A 13,919-nucleotide genomic window follows, 5' to 3' on the forward strand; every position below is an offset into this window, starting at 1 on the left:
CTCCAGAGAGACTATGTTCCCTGTACCACTCAACCCAAGCAATGTGCTCCCCAGGTGGGGAGACTCACAAGAATGGTAGCCACCACCTACTCTAGAGCAGTGTTTTTCAATGTTGCCTGGTGTGCCGCAGGGCCACCATCAGGGCAGTACTACCAGTCCTGCATTCAGGGGCCCGGAGCTGACAGGGGGCCCGAGGCAGGGGCGCCAGTAGCTCGCCAAGGCAAAGTGAGTCGATCACCCAGGACTCACTTTGTCTTGGCGATCTAATCTATCGAGCCGATAAGTCTTCTTCTCCCCGACGTCAATTCTGCAGTCGGAGAGGAAGTTCGGGCCAGCCAATCGCTGCCTGGCTGGGCGGAACTTCCTCTCCGATTGCAGAATTGACGTCAGGGAGAGCATGCGTCGGCTTTGGGGCCTGTTATCCATTGGTGGGTCCTGTTCCCCAATGGCAGCGGCAGTGGCTTGGGGAACGGCAGGGAGAAAGAAAGAAAGAGGGCAGGCAGGGAAACAGAAGGAAAGAAGAGAAACAGAAAAAAAAGAAAGAAAGGTCAGGGAGAGAGGAAGAAAAAGTTGGGGGAGGGAATGAGGTGTGGAGGAGAGAAAGCATACAGGCTGATAGAAGGGAAGAAAGATTGGATGCACAGTCAGAAGAAGAAAGTGCAACCAGAAATCACCAGACAAGGTAGGAAAAATGATTTTATTTTAAATTTAGCAAAGTGGAGGCAGTATTACCACAGTTTTCAAAGGAATTTGCCCAAATAACTTAATAGTTAACTGGGTAAATTCCCAGAGATGAAAACTTCCCTTCACTTACTGTGCACAGTTCTGAATTTATATCTGCTATCTATATTTTACAATATGGTCACCTTTTACTAAACCGCAATAGTGGTTTTTAGCGCAGGGAGCCTATGAGCGTCAAGAGCAGCACTGGGCATTCAGCGCAGCTCCCTGCGCTAAAAACTGCTATTGTGGTTTAATAAAAAGGATGGAGGGTATATTTGTCTATTTTTGTATGCTATAAAAACCAAATACAGAGAGAGACTGAGAGCTGTTGACGAAGAGCTACGTGTGTGTCTTTCTTCGATTCCAGCCAGAATATCAGCTTTGTGTTCAGCCAAACAGGCCCAGGTTTCGCACTGAATAAAGTATTTTATAATTTTTCACTATTCTGTTTACTTAATATTTCATAATAAAGTAATTATAAAATACTTTCTTTGTGTTTATTTGATTCCTATTCAAGAGAATTACTTTATATATAGTCAATATAGGCACAGAGTTAAATTTTTTAACATTTTCTAATGGTGGTGTGCCTCGTGATTTTTTTCATGAAACAAGTGTGCCTTTGCCCAAAAAAGGTTGAAAAACACTGCTCTAGAGAGTCCAGCGAAACAGAACTATCCTAACAGTCCAGGCTGGTTCTCACCTTGGCTGAGAAAGGCAAAAGAATAAAGGAGAGACTGTGAGAACAATGTTCTTGATGCAGGATTTTATTCAGTCATTCGAAGTTTGTCACAATCAAAGAATCCACACTTGTGTAATAATTCATGGACCCAACATAGTCTGTGTTTTGACAAGTCGTCTTTCTCAGGGGCCTAAAGATGAGGATTCAAATGGAAAGATTGTGGACATGAAACAAGAATGAAGAAAAATCATGCTCTTTGGATTTCAAGCTTTCAAGGTGTGGTTTCTAGGCGAGGCAAAAGACACTCAAAGTCTAAGAAACTGGAATCCACCTGGACAAGACAGGTAACTGTAGAGGATGCATATATGCTCATGCACAAGGCACCACTTTCAGAGTCCCTACCATGAACTCCATGAGCTGAAGGTAATCCCAAAGCCTGGGAGTTGGAACTTGCACAACCTGTGTTTCTAGCTTGCAGCTTTGCTGCTCAGTTCTCCAGGAGGGAAACCATTTCCTGAGCCGTATCAAAATGAACTCTCAGATATTACAAGACCTGGGTAGGGGTGCAGGTGACTCTTCATATGATTCATCATCTAGCCCAAGCCCTCCAAGAGAGCAATGACCCGAGATATGCCCCCCTCTGGCCTCCACCTCCAAGTTGGCCCAAATCAGCCAATCATCCAAGTAGGGATGCAATCGAATGCCCTGACACTTTAGACAGGCTGCCATGCTTTTTTACTTTTTTTTTTCTTAAAAGCAATTTAGATTTATTCCTTTCTTTGGGAAATAAAGCTAACCAAGCAGGCCAAAACAGTTGCCTTTGCGATTTACTGGTCAATCGCAATTGATTCGTGTTGCCTTTGCGATCTACTGATCGATCGCGATCGACCTTTTGGGCACCCCTGCTGTACAGCCACAGCCAGCGGAGCAGGAAGCTAGACCAGGGACCAGGAACAAAATAGCTTACTATCTACTAGGGGTAGAGAAAATACTAAGAGATTTCACACTGAGCACCAGCAGGTTATACCAGTGAATTCACAGGAAAATATCAGGTTTTTCTCTACATCCATCTGCTGGTAGGAGAGGATAACATCCACTTTGTTTAGAACAGTATAGCTGACAATGAATTGCTGTTCCTGAATGACTTGCAGCTTTATGTATATTTAAAACAAACATTTTCAGTGAATTGCTCATGTCTCCGATTTAATTTCATGCTATTCAGATTCTGAAGTATGTGAAGTGGTGTGGTAGCCATGTTAATCCACTTTTAAAGGTAATAAATAGAAATAAAACAAAAATAAAAGATATGATGCCTACTTTATTGGACTAACTTGAAAACATTTTTTGATTACTTTTGAAAGCTAATACCTTCTTCTTCAGGTCAGAAATGAGCAAATGATGGCAAATACCAGAACATATGAGCAAAACAGAAAATAATTCCAATGACAGTCTCACAGTGAAAATAGGAATGGGGGGGGGGGGGGTTTGAGAAAGCAGAGATGGATTATCAGGTGACAAAACAGTATAATTTTATGTTTTATAATGTGATTGGAAATCCAAATCTAAAGTCCTGTCAAAATATTTCATCATTTTAACTTAAAATGATTTTACTTTTCTGGATTATTTTGAAATTTTCTTTTAGTATTTTTATCATAAAGTCACTGATGCAGTACTTTGGTCCTGTAAAATACTGTCCTACAGAAGTATAAAATAAGTAAAAAAATCCCAGCACTCATTGAAGTTTTAGAAATCATGCGACAATGGAGAACTATAGCACTAAGGCAGATGTCAAAACATAGCTATGTTAGCAGTAGCTCTCTTATGCATTAAAAAGTAAGATTAAAAAAATCATGGATCATGAATGAACTTGTTTATATACAATTTGGACATTTTTAAATCTATTATGAAGATACCTGGATACATAAGGGTTACACTTATTTAATAATTGGACTGGTAACAAGATCTGATGTGTAACTGCTTTTTTGAATGAAGATATTTTAGGTGAACTGCCACCATTGACTGCTCCCCCAAAAAATTTATAGGAAGACTTTGAAGTAAAAGTTGATTTAAATGTTACAAGTTGTGACACTAAATAATGTTTATGGATTAGTATTTGAATAGGCTTATAGGCACCCAATTGAAAATTGTATCCTGTATAATAAAACCTTAGCGGCGCATGCGCTTTTAAAAAAGCGTGATCCCTGCCGCTGTGTTGTGTGATCTGTGGCTGTGTTCTATTTTAGAACCCGGCTGCAGGGATCACTCTGGCCACTCCCCCTCCTTCTGCCCTCACTCACCAGCCCGAAGCACAGGCAAGCTCTCTTCCTGCCCGCATCCGCGAACACAATGGAGCTTCAACTCACCAACCGCCGCCGCTCCTTCTCTTCCAAAGCAGCCTGCGATCGTGGCCGGCTTTAGCGAACCGCGCAGGCCGCTCTCCAAACTCAGTAGCAGTTCCCTCTGACGCACGGGATCACGTCAGAGGGAACATGCTACCGAGCTGGAGAGCGGCCTGCAAGGTTCGCTAAAGCCGGCCACCACGATCGCAGGCTGCTTTGAAGAGGAGCAGGGAAGAAGACGACGGGATGGAGGGAGGGTAAGAATGGGGCCAATACAGGGGGGAGGCAGGGGGAAATGGAAAGAGGGCTGCTTTGGGGGGGCAGGGGTGTGCTTGGGACAGACAGCTGTGCTCAGGGGGGAGGGGGAAGACAGAAGGGGCCATGGAGAGACAGGGAGAGGGAAAGGGGGCTGCTTTGGGGGGGAGGGGTGTGCTTGGGACAGATAACTGTGCTTGGGGGGGAGGGGTAGACAGAAGGGGCCATGGAGAGACAGGGAGAGGGAAAGGGGGCTGCTTTTGGGGGGGAAGTGTGATGGGGACACACAGCTTTGCTGTGGGGGGAAGACAGAAGGGGCCATGGAGTAGGGGAGAGGGAAAGGGGGCTGCTTTTGGGGGGAAGTGTGCTTGGGATAGAAAGCTTTGCTGTGGGGGGAAGACAGAAGGGGCCATGGAGAGACAGTTAGGGAGAGGGGAAGGGGGCTGCTTTGGGGGGAGGTGTGTGCTGGGGCAAACAGCTTTGCTCTGGGGTAAATATAGAAGGGGGCCACGGAGAGACAGTCAGGGAGAGGGAGCTGCCTTGGGGAGAGGGGTGTGCTGGTGGCAGACAGCTTTGCTCGGGAGGGGGGAAGATAGAAGGACACAGACAGTGGCCAAGGAGAGAGAGAGAAAGAAACACAGACAGACACATCTATTCTAGCACCTGTTAATGTAACGGGCTTAAAGACTAGTCTCAGAATAAGCTCATAACACTGTATCAACTCACACAATCTCTTATTTGCATACACTTTGAAAAAAAACCTATATATTACATTGAAAAACTATTTTGTTTCATTTCTAAGGACAATCAGAGATGACAACTCTCAAAGCAATGTCAATGCGAGTCTATATTCACCATATGTCTTCATTCATCCAGATATAGTGACTTATTCAATCTTCTATTTTTATTTATATCATTCTCATCTTTTATAAATATTAGTTTAAAGAAAAGAGGGCATTTATCTGCATTTGTATCGGAGGGCTATTTCTGCCAACACGAATCCATGTTTCGCCAAAAAAGGCTGTTTCAAGCAGAGCTGTGGAGTCGGTAGATAAATGTTCCGATTCCGACTCCTCAGTTTTTTGTACTTCAGACTCCGACTCCGACTCCAGGTACCCGAAATTTCCTCCGACTCCGAAGCACTGGTTAATTTTCAGATCGTTAAAATGGAATGTCAAGTTGAGAGAAATTAACATTTTCGACACCACCTTCTTTTTGCTTTTAATCAAGGTTCTAAGGCCGCAGAAGCTGCTCGCAACATTTGTGCTGTGTACATAGTGGGTGCTATAGCTGAAAGAATCGCTCGTGATTGGTATGCCAAGTTCAAAAATGGAGTCGGTAGATAAATGTTCCGACTCTGACTCCTCAGTTTTTTGTACTTCTGACTCCGACTCCAGGTACCTGAAATTTCCTCCGACTCCAACTCCTCGACTCTGACTCCACAGCCCTGGTTTCAAGGCAATCTCCCCCTTGAGATAATTGCATCAAGTTACTATTAAAATATATCAAACAACTTTTCATTTGTATTACAAGCAGTTGCTATATAAGAGATTCGATAGAGCAGTGTTCTTCAACCACCAGTCCATGGACCAGTGCCGGTCCACAGAAATTTCCTGCCGGTCCACAGGGCCAGCACGTGCATCAGGCCCAAAACAGTGTTCTTCAACCGCCAGTCCACAGTGCGATCAATGCAGCGTTATCTTCGAGCCAGCTCCTTCTTCCTAACTGATTCAGTGCACAAAGCTCCTACGGGCATCCTGCGCCTGAACCGGAAGCCTTCTCTCCGACGATGCAACGTCAGAGGGAAGTCTTCCAGATGAGGCACTGGATGTGCAAGGTGCAATTAGTACTATTATGGGAGTGGGGTCTGGGGTGGAGATTGGGTAGAGATGGGCGGGGTCTGGCCCACGACTTAGCCCAGTGTTCTTCAACCGCCGGTCCACGGACAGATGCCGGTCCACAGAATAATTCTTTTATTTCTGCCGGTCCATAGGTGTAAAAAGGTTGAAAAACACTGCTATAGAGTGTATTTCATTCTAATTTCTAATGAAAAAAGTAAAGATGGCCGCGGCGTTTAAATGTCAGCTGGAAACACCGAGGTCACATGACTAAGCAGAAACTTTATTGTTCATTAGAAACAAGGCTAGACCACGTCATCCATTCCACTTCTTTGGTCAAGCCATAAGGCTCCTCCACATTAAGTTTTAAAAAATGCACATTTGCTCCTTGTAATTAAGTTTTTTCTGAATGTCGCCATCCATCCACCCACTATCCACTGTGTCAATGTGCCATCTAATATCAGTGAGAGTACACTTCTCCTTCCGTATGCGCAGTTTCAGCATTTGCGGTTTCGATTATTCACGGTTTTTAGCTTGCTGGCTCCTCCCCCCAAATTACATCAGCTTGCATAGAGAAATCACCGATTCCAAGCGTTTACAGAGAAAATTGCTGATTCCCAGCACTTTGTTCACCATGTTTTGCTTCTCCTTCAGAAACAGGCCAGGTCTCCCACCATGTTATTCATGGTTTCACCATATTCACAATGGTTTTTATTAGAAAATAGCAAATAACATATAAAAAAGTTATTCGCGGTTTTTCAGTATTTGTGGTTCTGTTAATCCCCTATCACAGCGAATACAGAGGGAGAAGTGTATGTCCCATTGTATTCCAATTGGAAACATGGAAGCATGCGCATCTTGTCAGTGATGTGCTTTTGTGCTGACAGGCCCAGCATAGACTGACCCGCAAACTGGTATTAGTATTAAATCTCGAGTACAAGCTTCTTGCCTCACTAAAAATATCATCTATGCTATTGTTTGCCCCTGTGCTTTAGTGTATGTGGGCAGAAGTATTTGTGCTATAAAAACAAGATTGACAGAGCATAAATCTAAAATTAATACTCAAACAGAAGATGCCCCTTTGGGTTCTCATTGGAATACAATGGGACATACTCTCACTGACATAAGATGGAGCATTATCAACACAGTGGATAGTGGATGCTGACATTCAGAAAAAAATTTAATTACAAGGAGCAAATGTGGATTTTTAAACTTAATACAGTGGAGCCTTATGACTTGAACAAAGAAGTGGAATGGAAGACGTTGGTCTAGCCTTGTTTCTAATGAACAATACATTTTCTGCTTAGTCATGTGACCTTGGCATTTCCAGCTGACATGTAAATGCTGTGGCCATCTTTTTACTTTTTCACTAGAAATTCAAATGAAGCGCACTCTATAGAGCGAGACTCTTGTATAGTAATTGTTTGTAATACAAATGAAAAGTTGTTTGATACATTTTAATAATAACTTAATGCAATTTATCTACAGGGGGAGATTGCATTGAAACAGCCTTTTTTGACGAAACATGGATTCATGTCGGCAGAAATGCCCCCCCCCCCCCGATATGAATGCAGATAAGTTCCCTCTTTTCTTTAAACTAATGTTTATATTCATAAAAGATTAGAATGATATAAATGAAAATAGAAGATTAAATAAGTCACTATATCTGGACGAATGAAGAGATACACTGACATTGCTTTGAGAGTGTCACCTCTGATTGTCCTTAGGAATGAAACAAAATATTTTTTCAGTGTAATATATACTTTTTTTCATCAAAGTGTATGTGTGAGTTGATATGGATTAGTGAATTTTTCATCAAAGTGTATATGTGAATTGATATGGATTAGTTTTTGACATGATCTATGGTGCTTTGATTTTTTGACTTGTTTTGTATATAGTTTCCCCTGCCAAGAATTTTTGGGACCTGTAAATTGCAATCCTACAGAAATGTCACTCTGGTTAGCACTGTGGTATCTTATTTGGTGTCTGTAAATTGATTCTTGTCTTAAGCATCTGTCCTGTCTCTCCAACAGAGCATCCATAGTCACATTTTTTGCACTGAATGACATACATACTATTGAAGATGAGCATGCATAATAAGATCCCCTTATGCTGAATGTTTTCCCATATGAGTGACTGTTGGGTCTGCAAAATTCAAATAGTTTTCATACCTGCATAGCGTAGTGGTGCATCCTTATCCACTGCTATCAGAGGTGGATCCAGCAGGACTGTGTTGTCATTCTCAGTTACTATGCCATGATATGTAGTTTTAATATACGGCTTATGCTTGTTAACTACAAGAAGAGAACAAATAATCCACAAAAATAAGATAATTTCTGAATATAGTACCATGCTAATGAAGAGAAAAACAAACAAGAAAAACAAAATCAGATAAAGACAAAACAGCTTATCCATACCAACTAAAACTCTACAATCCTTTCCCTTAGAGATTCTCCATGAATACAGTCTTCATCAACACCACTCCTATGCATCCATCATATTTTCCATAAAAAATATTTCTTTTAGATTTATTCCCTTTTACCTTTATCCTATGCCTTCCTCTGCCCTTCTTCCAGAGCTTCCTTTCAATTGAAAAATACAGTATATGCATCCTGTGCCTTTGTACCAGAGGACTGTTTTAATGTGTATCATATCTCCCCTCTCCCTCCTTTCTTCTACAGTAAACAAGTTTGACTCCATAATGCTCTATGACAGTCATTTTAGTACCCACCCCCTGAACAGACTTCAGCTTGTTTATTCTTTTTGAAGATATAGACTCCGTAACTGTATACAATTCTCCAAGTGAGGTCTGACCAGAAACTTAATACAGATGCACTAACACTTTTTCTTTATACAGTACTGTTATTTCTCTATGTTCTCAGGCATCCTTCTGCCAACACATTATTTACCTAAGACAACTTATATTCAACTAATCCTAGGGCTGGAACCCCACAAAGGAAACCCAAAAACAAAAACAAAAAAAAAAATTGAGCTTCAATAATTCCCAAAAGATTATGCTTGGGATAAGTAAGTTATATCTCCATAGATGAAACGCACTGTGCTATATAATTCAAACAACAACATACACCCAACAGTCATTAATACAATGTGATTCACCAAAAATGTCATTAAATGCTCAGGACTTTCTTGGTAAAGAGACCATAAGCAGGGTCACACCCCGAAAGCTGTGCCTCTTATATTAAGTCACTGCACTTTAATGTCACCTTTGTGTTGCAGTCAAAATCCAAATTAACAATCCAGATGTGTATGCATGATTCTATAGAAGTAAACGTTTACAGACCACATTTTGATATCAAATACTGTATTTTAAAGTGAAGTGGGTTCTCTGAAGAAGCCAGTCTGGTGAAACGTGTCAGAACTCGGAGGCATTGATAAGTCATCTCCAGATAAATTTAATTCTACAGAATCATACATACGCATCTGGATGGTTAATTTGGATTTTGACCGCAACACAAATGTGACATTAAAGTGCAGTGATTGAATATTACTGATCCTGTTTAGATTTGTGGAAAGGTGGGTTATAAAAAATTTTAAATAAATAAAGAGGCACAGCTTTTGGGGCATGACCCCGCTTGTGGTCTCTTTACCAAGAAGGTCCTGAGCACTTAATTACGCTTTAAGTGAAGTCACATTGTATTAATGACTGTTAGGGTGTTAATTGCTTTTTGGATTACAGCCCTTTCGAATAATGTCAAGGACCAAGTTGTCCAAACAATTTCACCCAGGCCTTCCTGAACTCCGAGAGTCTTCCTCCTTTTCAGGGTAGCTCAGGTTTCAGTCTGGCATCATTGGGGCTTCTCAGAAGTGGCTGATGAGCGGGAATCTGGCATTTGAGCTCTTCTGGAGCCTTTGTCTCTTCTGGAACTCTTCTGGAGCTTTTGTCTAGATCCGTGAAATGATTTTGAGCAGAGGTGCCTGCTGACGACTGGCGAGCCCGTTTGTAACCACAAGGGGAATCACGACTTGACCCTCCTGGGACACATGGTCTACTGTCTGGTAATGACTTAGGACGATGAACTGCCACACTGGCCATAAAGGTTGTCTGACCCCCAAATAGCATTTGCCCTTTGAATGTAAGCCTGCTCAAAATGGCTTTACAATATAATACAATACAGTGTCTTATATACTGCAGTTCTCTACAAGGAATCTATACAGTTTATAATGGATGAATAGGTTCCTACCTTCGATAATCTTCTTTCTGTGAGTCCCTGTAGGATTCCATACGCTAGGTGTTCAATCCCAACCCGCAATCCAGGAGTTGCAGAAATCCAACACTTTTCTGAGCACATGTTCCTCCCCATTAGACTGAGAGCTAGAAACATATCCATTTGAGTCCCAAAGTCAAGTAATATACCTGAACAAATCCATGACAAGGGGGGGGGGGGGTACAGGAAAAACTCCCCATCAACATAAACAAGTCTTGAACAGGTCTGCTCTGCAAAACATGAACAAGTAAACAGGCACAAAGGCAACTCAGAAAAACACTGAGGAACAATGTAGAACTAACCTGCAGTGTACAACGAACACCCACATGAAACAGCCTTCAGTCAAGCATACTCACAGAAGTGGAAACTCCCCACAAGTTCCATCAACTGGTGGAAAGTCATCAAGCCTGCAAGGAGAATAATCAAGGTAGCAAGAAGTAGGCTATTATAAACAACTGAGTGTACACAAAGAGGGCGGGCTGTATGGAATCCTACAGGGACTAACAGAAAAAAAGATTATTGAAGGTAGAAACCTAATCTTTCATTCTGTTACGTCCCTTCCAGATTCCACACGCTAGGTGACATACCAAAGCAATGGTAGCAGCTAGGGAAGGACATAAGAGCCTGCCTTAAACACTGAGGTCCTAAAAAACGGCATCAGAACAAGCCACCACATCTACTCAGTAAAAGAATGAAAAGGACCAAGTAGCCCCCCTACAAATTACATCGTTATGAATCGCACGAGACTCCACCAACGATGCAGTTCTTGTTGAATGAGCTTTAAGCAAAAATGGCAGCTGTTTGCCATTAGAGATGTAGGACACAAAAATTGCCATTCAAATCCATCGAGCAATCAAGGACTTGGACGCCGGCCAACCATGGCGAGGCGCAACAGTCAAGATAAAAAGATGATCAGATGGCCAAAAATCCTGAGTCCTCTCCAAATAGTGGAGCAATACTCTCCTGACATCCAACTTGTGTAAGATCTGATCTATGCGCTCCGAAACTGTGGAATGAAACGCAGGCAAACGAACCTCCTGGTTGAAATGGAAGGCTGATACCAGGCTGATACGAATATTGAGGAAAAATAAAAACCAATTCACCTTATCAAAATTTAAAGAACAGGCAACATACTACAAAGAAAAAATAGCTCAAGCTAAATCTTCGTACTATTCCAGACAAATTATTCAGGCCAAAAATACTTCGACACTTTATAACATTCTAAAATCTATCAATCAGCAATCCAAAAACTTGCCACATGTCACTCAGCCCCTTCCTACAGCTCAAGAATTAGCAGATTGTTTTGTCGAAAAAGTTAATAATATCAGGAAAAATTTCATACCAAAACAACAATCCATCTCAACACTTGATCCTGATAGGCCTTCTTCTTTAAATTCGAAATGCTCCTACTTTAAACTTCCTAGTCTTAAAGACTTAGATTTAATAATTAAAACTGTTAATCTTAAAAGATCCCTTATAGAAACCATTCCTCCTATTACCATCAAAAAATATTTCACTATCTTTGATCCCTATATACATACATTAATTACCTTTTGTTTGCAACATAGTATAGTTCCAACAGTCTGGAAAAAATCGATCATTTTACCTATTTTAAAGGATCAAAAAGTTGGTCCAGATATAAAATCTAACTACAGGCCAATTGCTAACATCCCATATTTGGCAGAAATAACAGAAAAAATTGTACATAATCAATTATCTGAATACATAGAAAAAACCAATATATTGCACCCAAATCAAACTGGGTTTAGACAAAACCACTCTACAGAGCACTCTCTGATTGGGTTGACTACAATGATACTGTATCATCTGGATCATCACTCCTCTGTTGTATTGATTTCTCTTGATTTATCATCAGCCTTTGATACCATTGATCACACTCTCTTAATACACAGACTTAACTCTATAGGTGTAACTGATCAAGTTCTTGGCTGGTTTACATCCTATCTTGAAAATCGCTCATCTACAGTTACCTTCAACAATACTAACTCTAACAATTTCACATTACCTTACGGTATCCCCCAAGGATCAATACTCTCTCCTATTTTATTTAACATCTTTCTTGCTCCACTTATGACTTTATGTCAATCCATTGGTTTTTCGGTATTCGCCTATGCCGATGATATACAATTATTACATCCAATTGACCCCAAGAATACACAGGAAATAATAGCAATAAATAACAAATTGAATCAGATTCATCATTGGCTGGATACCAACAAGTTATCACTAAATATTCATAAAACCAACGTGATGCTATTTCCGTGGAAGGATAGTAGTTCATTTATTACCCCCATTTCGATTAATGGCAATCCATTACAGATACAAAAAAATATTAAAATCTTAGGTGTTATATTCGACAATAAATTATCATTCCATGACCATATAAGTAATGTTGTTAAATCTACTTTTTTCAGACTACTTCAAATTCGTTCAGTTTCTAAATTCTTATGTTCAAAATCCCTCAATATTCTGATACATTCTTTAGTCATCTCTAAACTCGATTACTGTAATGCTTTATTCAAAGGTTTACCTCATAAAGAAATTAGACGTCTTCAAATTGTGCAGAATGCCGCCATTAAAATAATTCACAATGCAAAAAAATTTGACCACGTCACACCCTTACTTAAAGAATCTCATTGGCTTCCTGTAGCACACAGTATTTTATTTAAGATATGCTTACTCACGTTTAAAACTCTTATTTCTTAAACTCCTGCTTTCATCCATAGAGTCTTAATTCCTTATACCATTTCTAGAACATTGAGATCACAGGACCAACATCTATTAACCATTCCCTCATTAAAAATCATCAATACAAGACGTCTCACTATTTTTTCGGTGACAGCCCCTCAGTCCTGGAATGATCTCCCAATATATATAAGAGAAGAAAAGAACCTCGAAAAATTTAAAATTAAGCTCAAAAGTTTCCTTTTTAACGATGCTTTTAGTGAATAATGATTTTTTATTATTTTTATCTATCTTTTTTATTGTCTTTTTCCCCCCCCTATGTTTTTACCTTTGTATTTTTGAATTTAATATAGAATGTAACCATTAATGAATTTTCCTATTGTTTCGATATAATAAGTAACAACTTAATTTTTTTTAAAACTGTGTTTGCTTTTTGTAATATTGTCCATTTATATAATATTTTACCCATGCTTATAATTATTAGTATTATCTTGTACATCGCCTTGAATGTAGAGTAGGCGATTAATCAAATTATTGAATAAACTTGGAAACTTTTGTTAGAAAGGAAGGTGCAGTATGGAGGACACCTCCTGCATCCGTAATACAGAGAAAAGGTTCTCTGCAGGAAAGAGCCTGAAGCTCTGAAATACACTATGCCAAGACGATGGCAACCAAACAAACAAACAGTCTTGATCGTGAGATCCAGTCCTTCAGCAGTTCAATAAGGGCATCCCCAAGGCCCTGCAGAATGATGTTAAGATTCCACGAAGGGAAAGGAAGATTGCAAAGGAGGTAGCAAACGAAGAGCTCCACTCAAAAATCCGGTCACATCTGGATGAGCAGTAAGCAAACTAGCACCTCTGTGGGCTCTAAAGCATGAAAAGGCCTGCAACCTGAACTTTAAGAGAGGCCACTGCTAAACTTTTGTCTAGACTCACCTAAAGAAAAGCCAGGACCACTGAAATAGAAGCCCTCCCAGGCTCCAACTGATCCTTAGCTCACCACAACTGGAAATCCTTCCAGGCTTCGGCATAGCAGCCATAGAAGAGGGCTTCTTCTAGTGGAAAAGAGTCGAGATAACTACATCTGAATATCCATACTTCATCAAGGCTGAGCGCTCAAGAGCCATGCCCGTAAGACCAAAGTGCCGTGG

General features: G+C 40.6%; 1 protein-coding gene across 5 annotated transcripts in view; it reads right to left on the reverse strand.

Annotated features, from left to right (window-relative positions):
- Window positions 1-13,919, reverse strand: part of CLSTN1 (calsyntenin 1) — a 117,862-nt gene that overhangs the window by 79,199 nt on the left and 24,744 nt on the right. For all 5 annotated transcript variants that reach the window (XM_033921645.1, XM_033921643.1, XM_033921647.1 and 2 more), the window contains exon 2: window positions 8,006-8,128. In XM_033921645.1, the coding sequence (XP_033777536.1) occupies window positions 8,006-8,128 (123 nt within the window). The remainder of the gene's footprint in view (window positions 1-8,005; window positions 8,129-13,919) is intronic.

The sequence above is a fragment of the Geotrypetes seraphini genome, chromosome 15 (genome assembly GCF_902459505.1).
Source record: "Geotrypetes seraphini chromosome 15, aGeoSer1.1, whole genome shotgun sequence".
Lineage (NCBI taxonomy): Eukaryota > Metazoa > Chordata > Amphibia > Gymnophiona > Dermophiidae > Geotrypetes > Geotrypetes seraphini.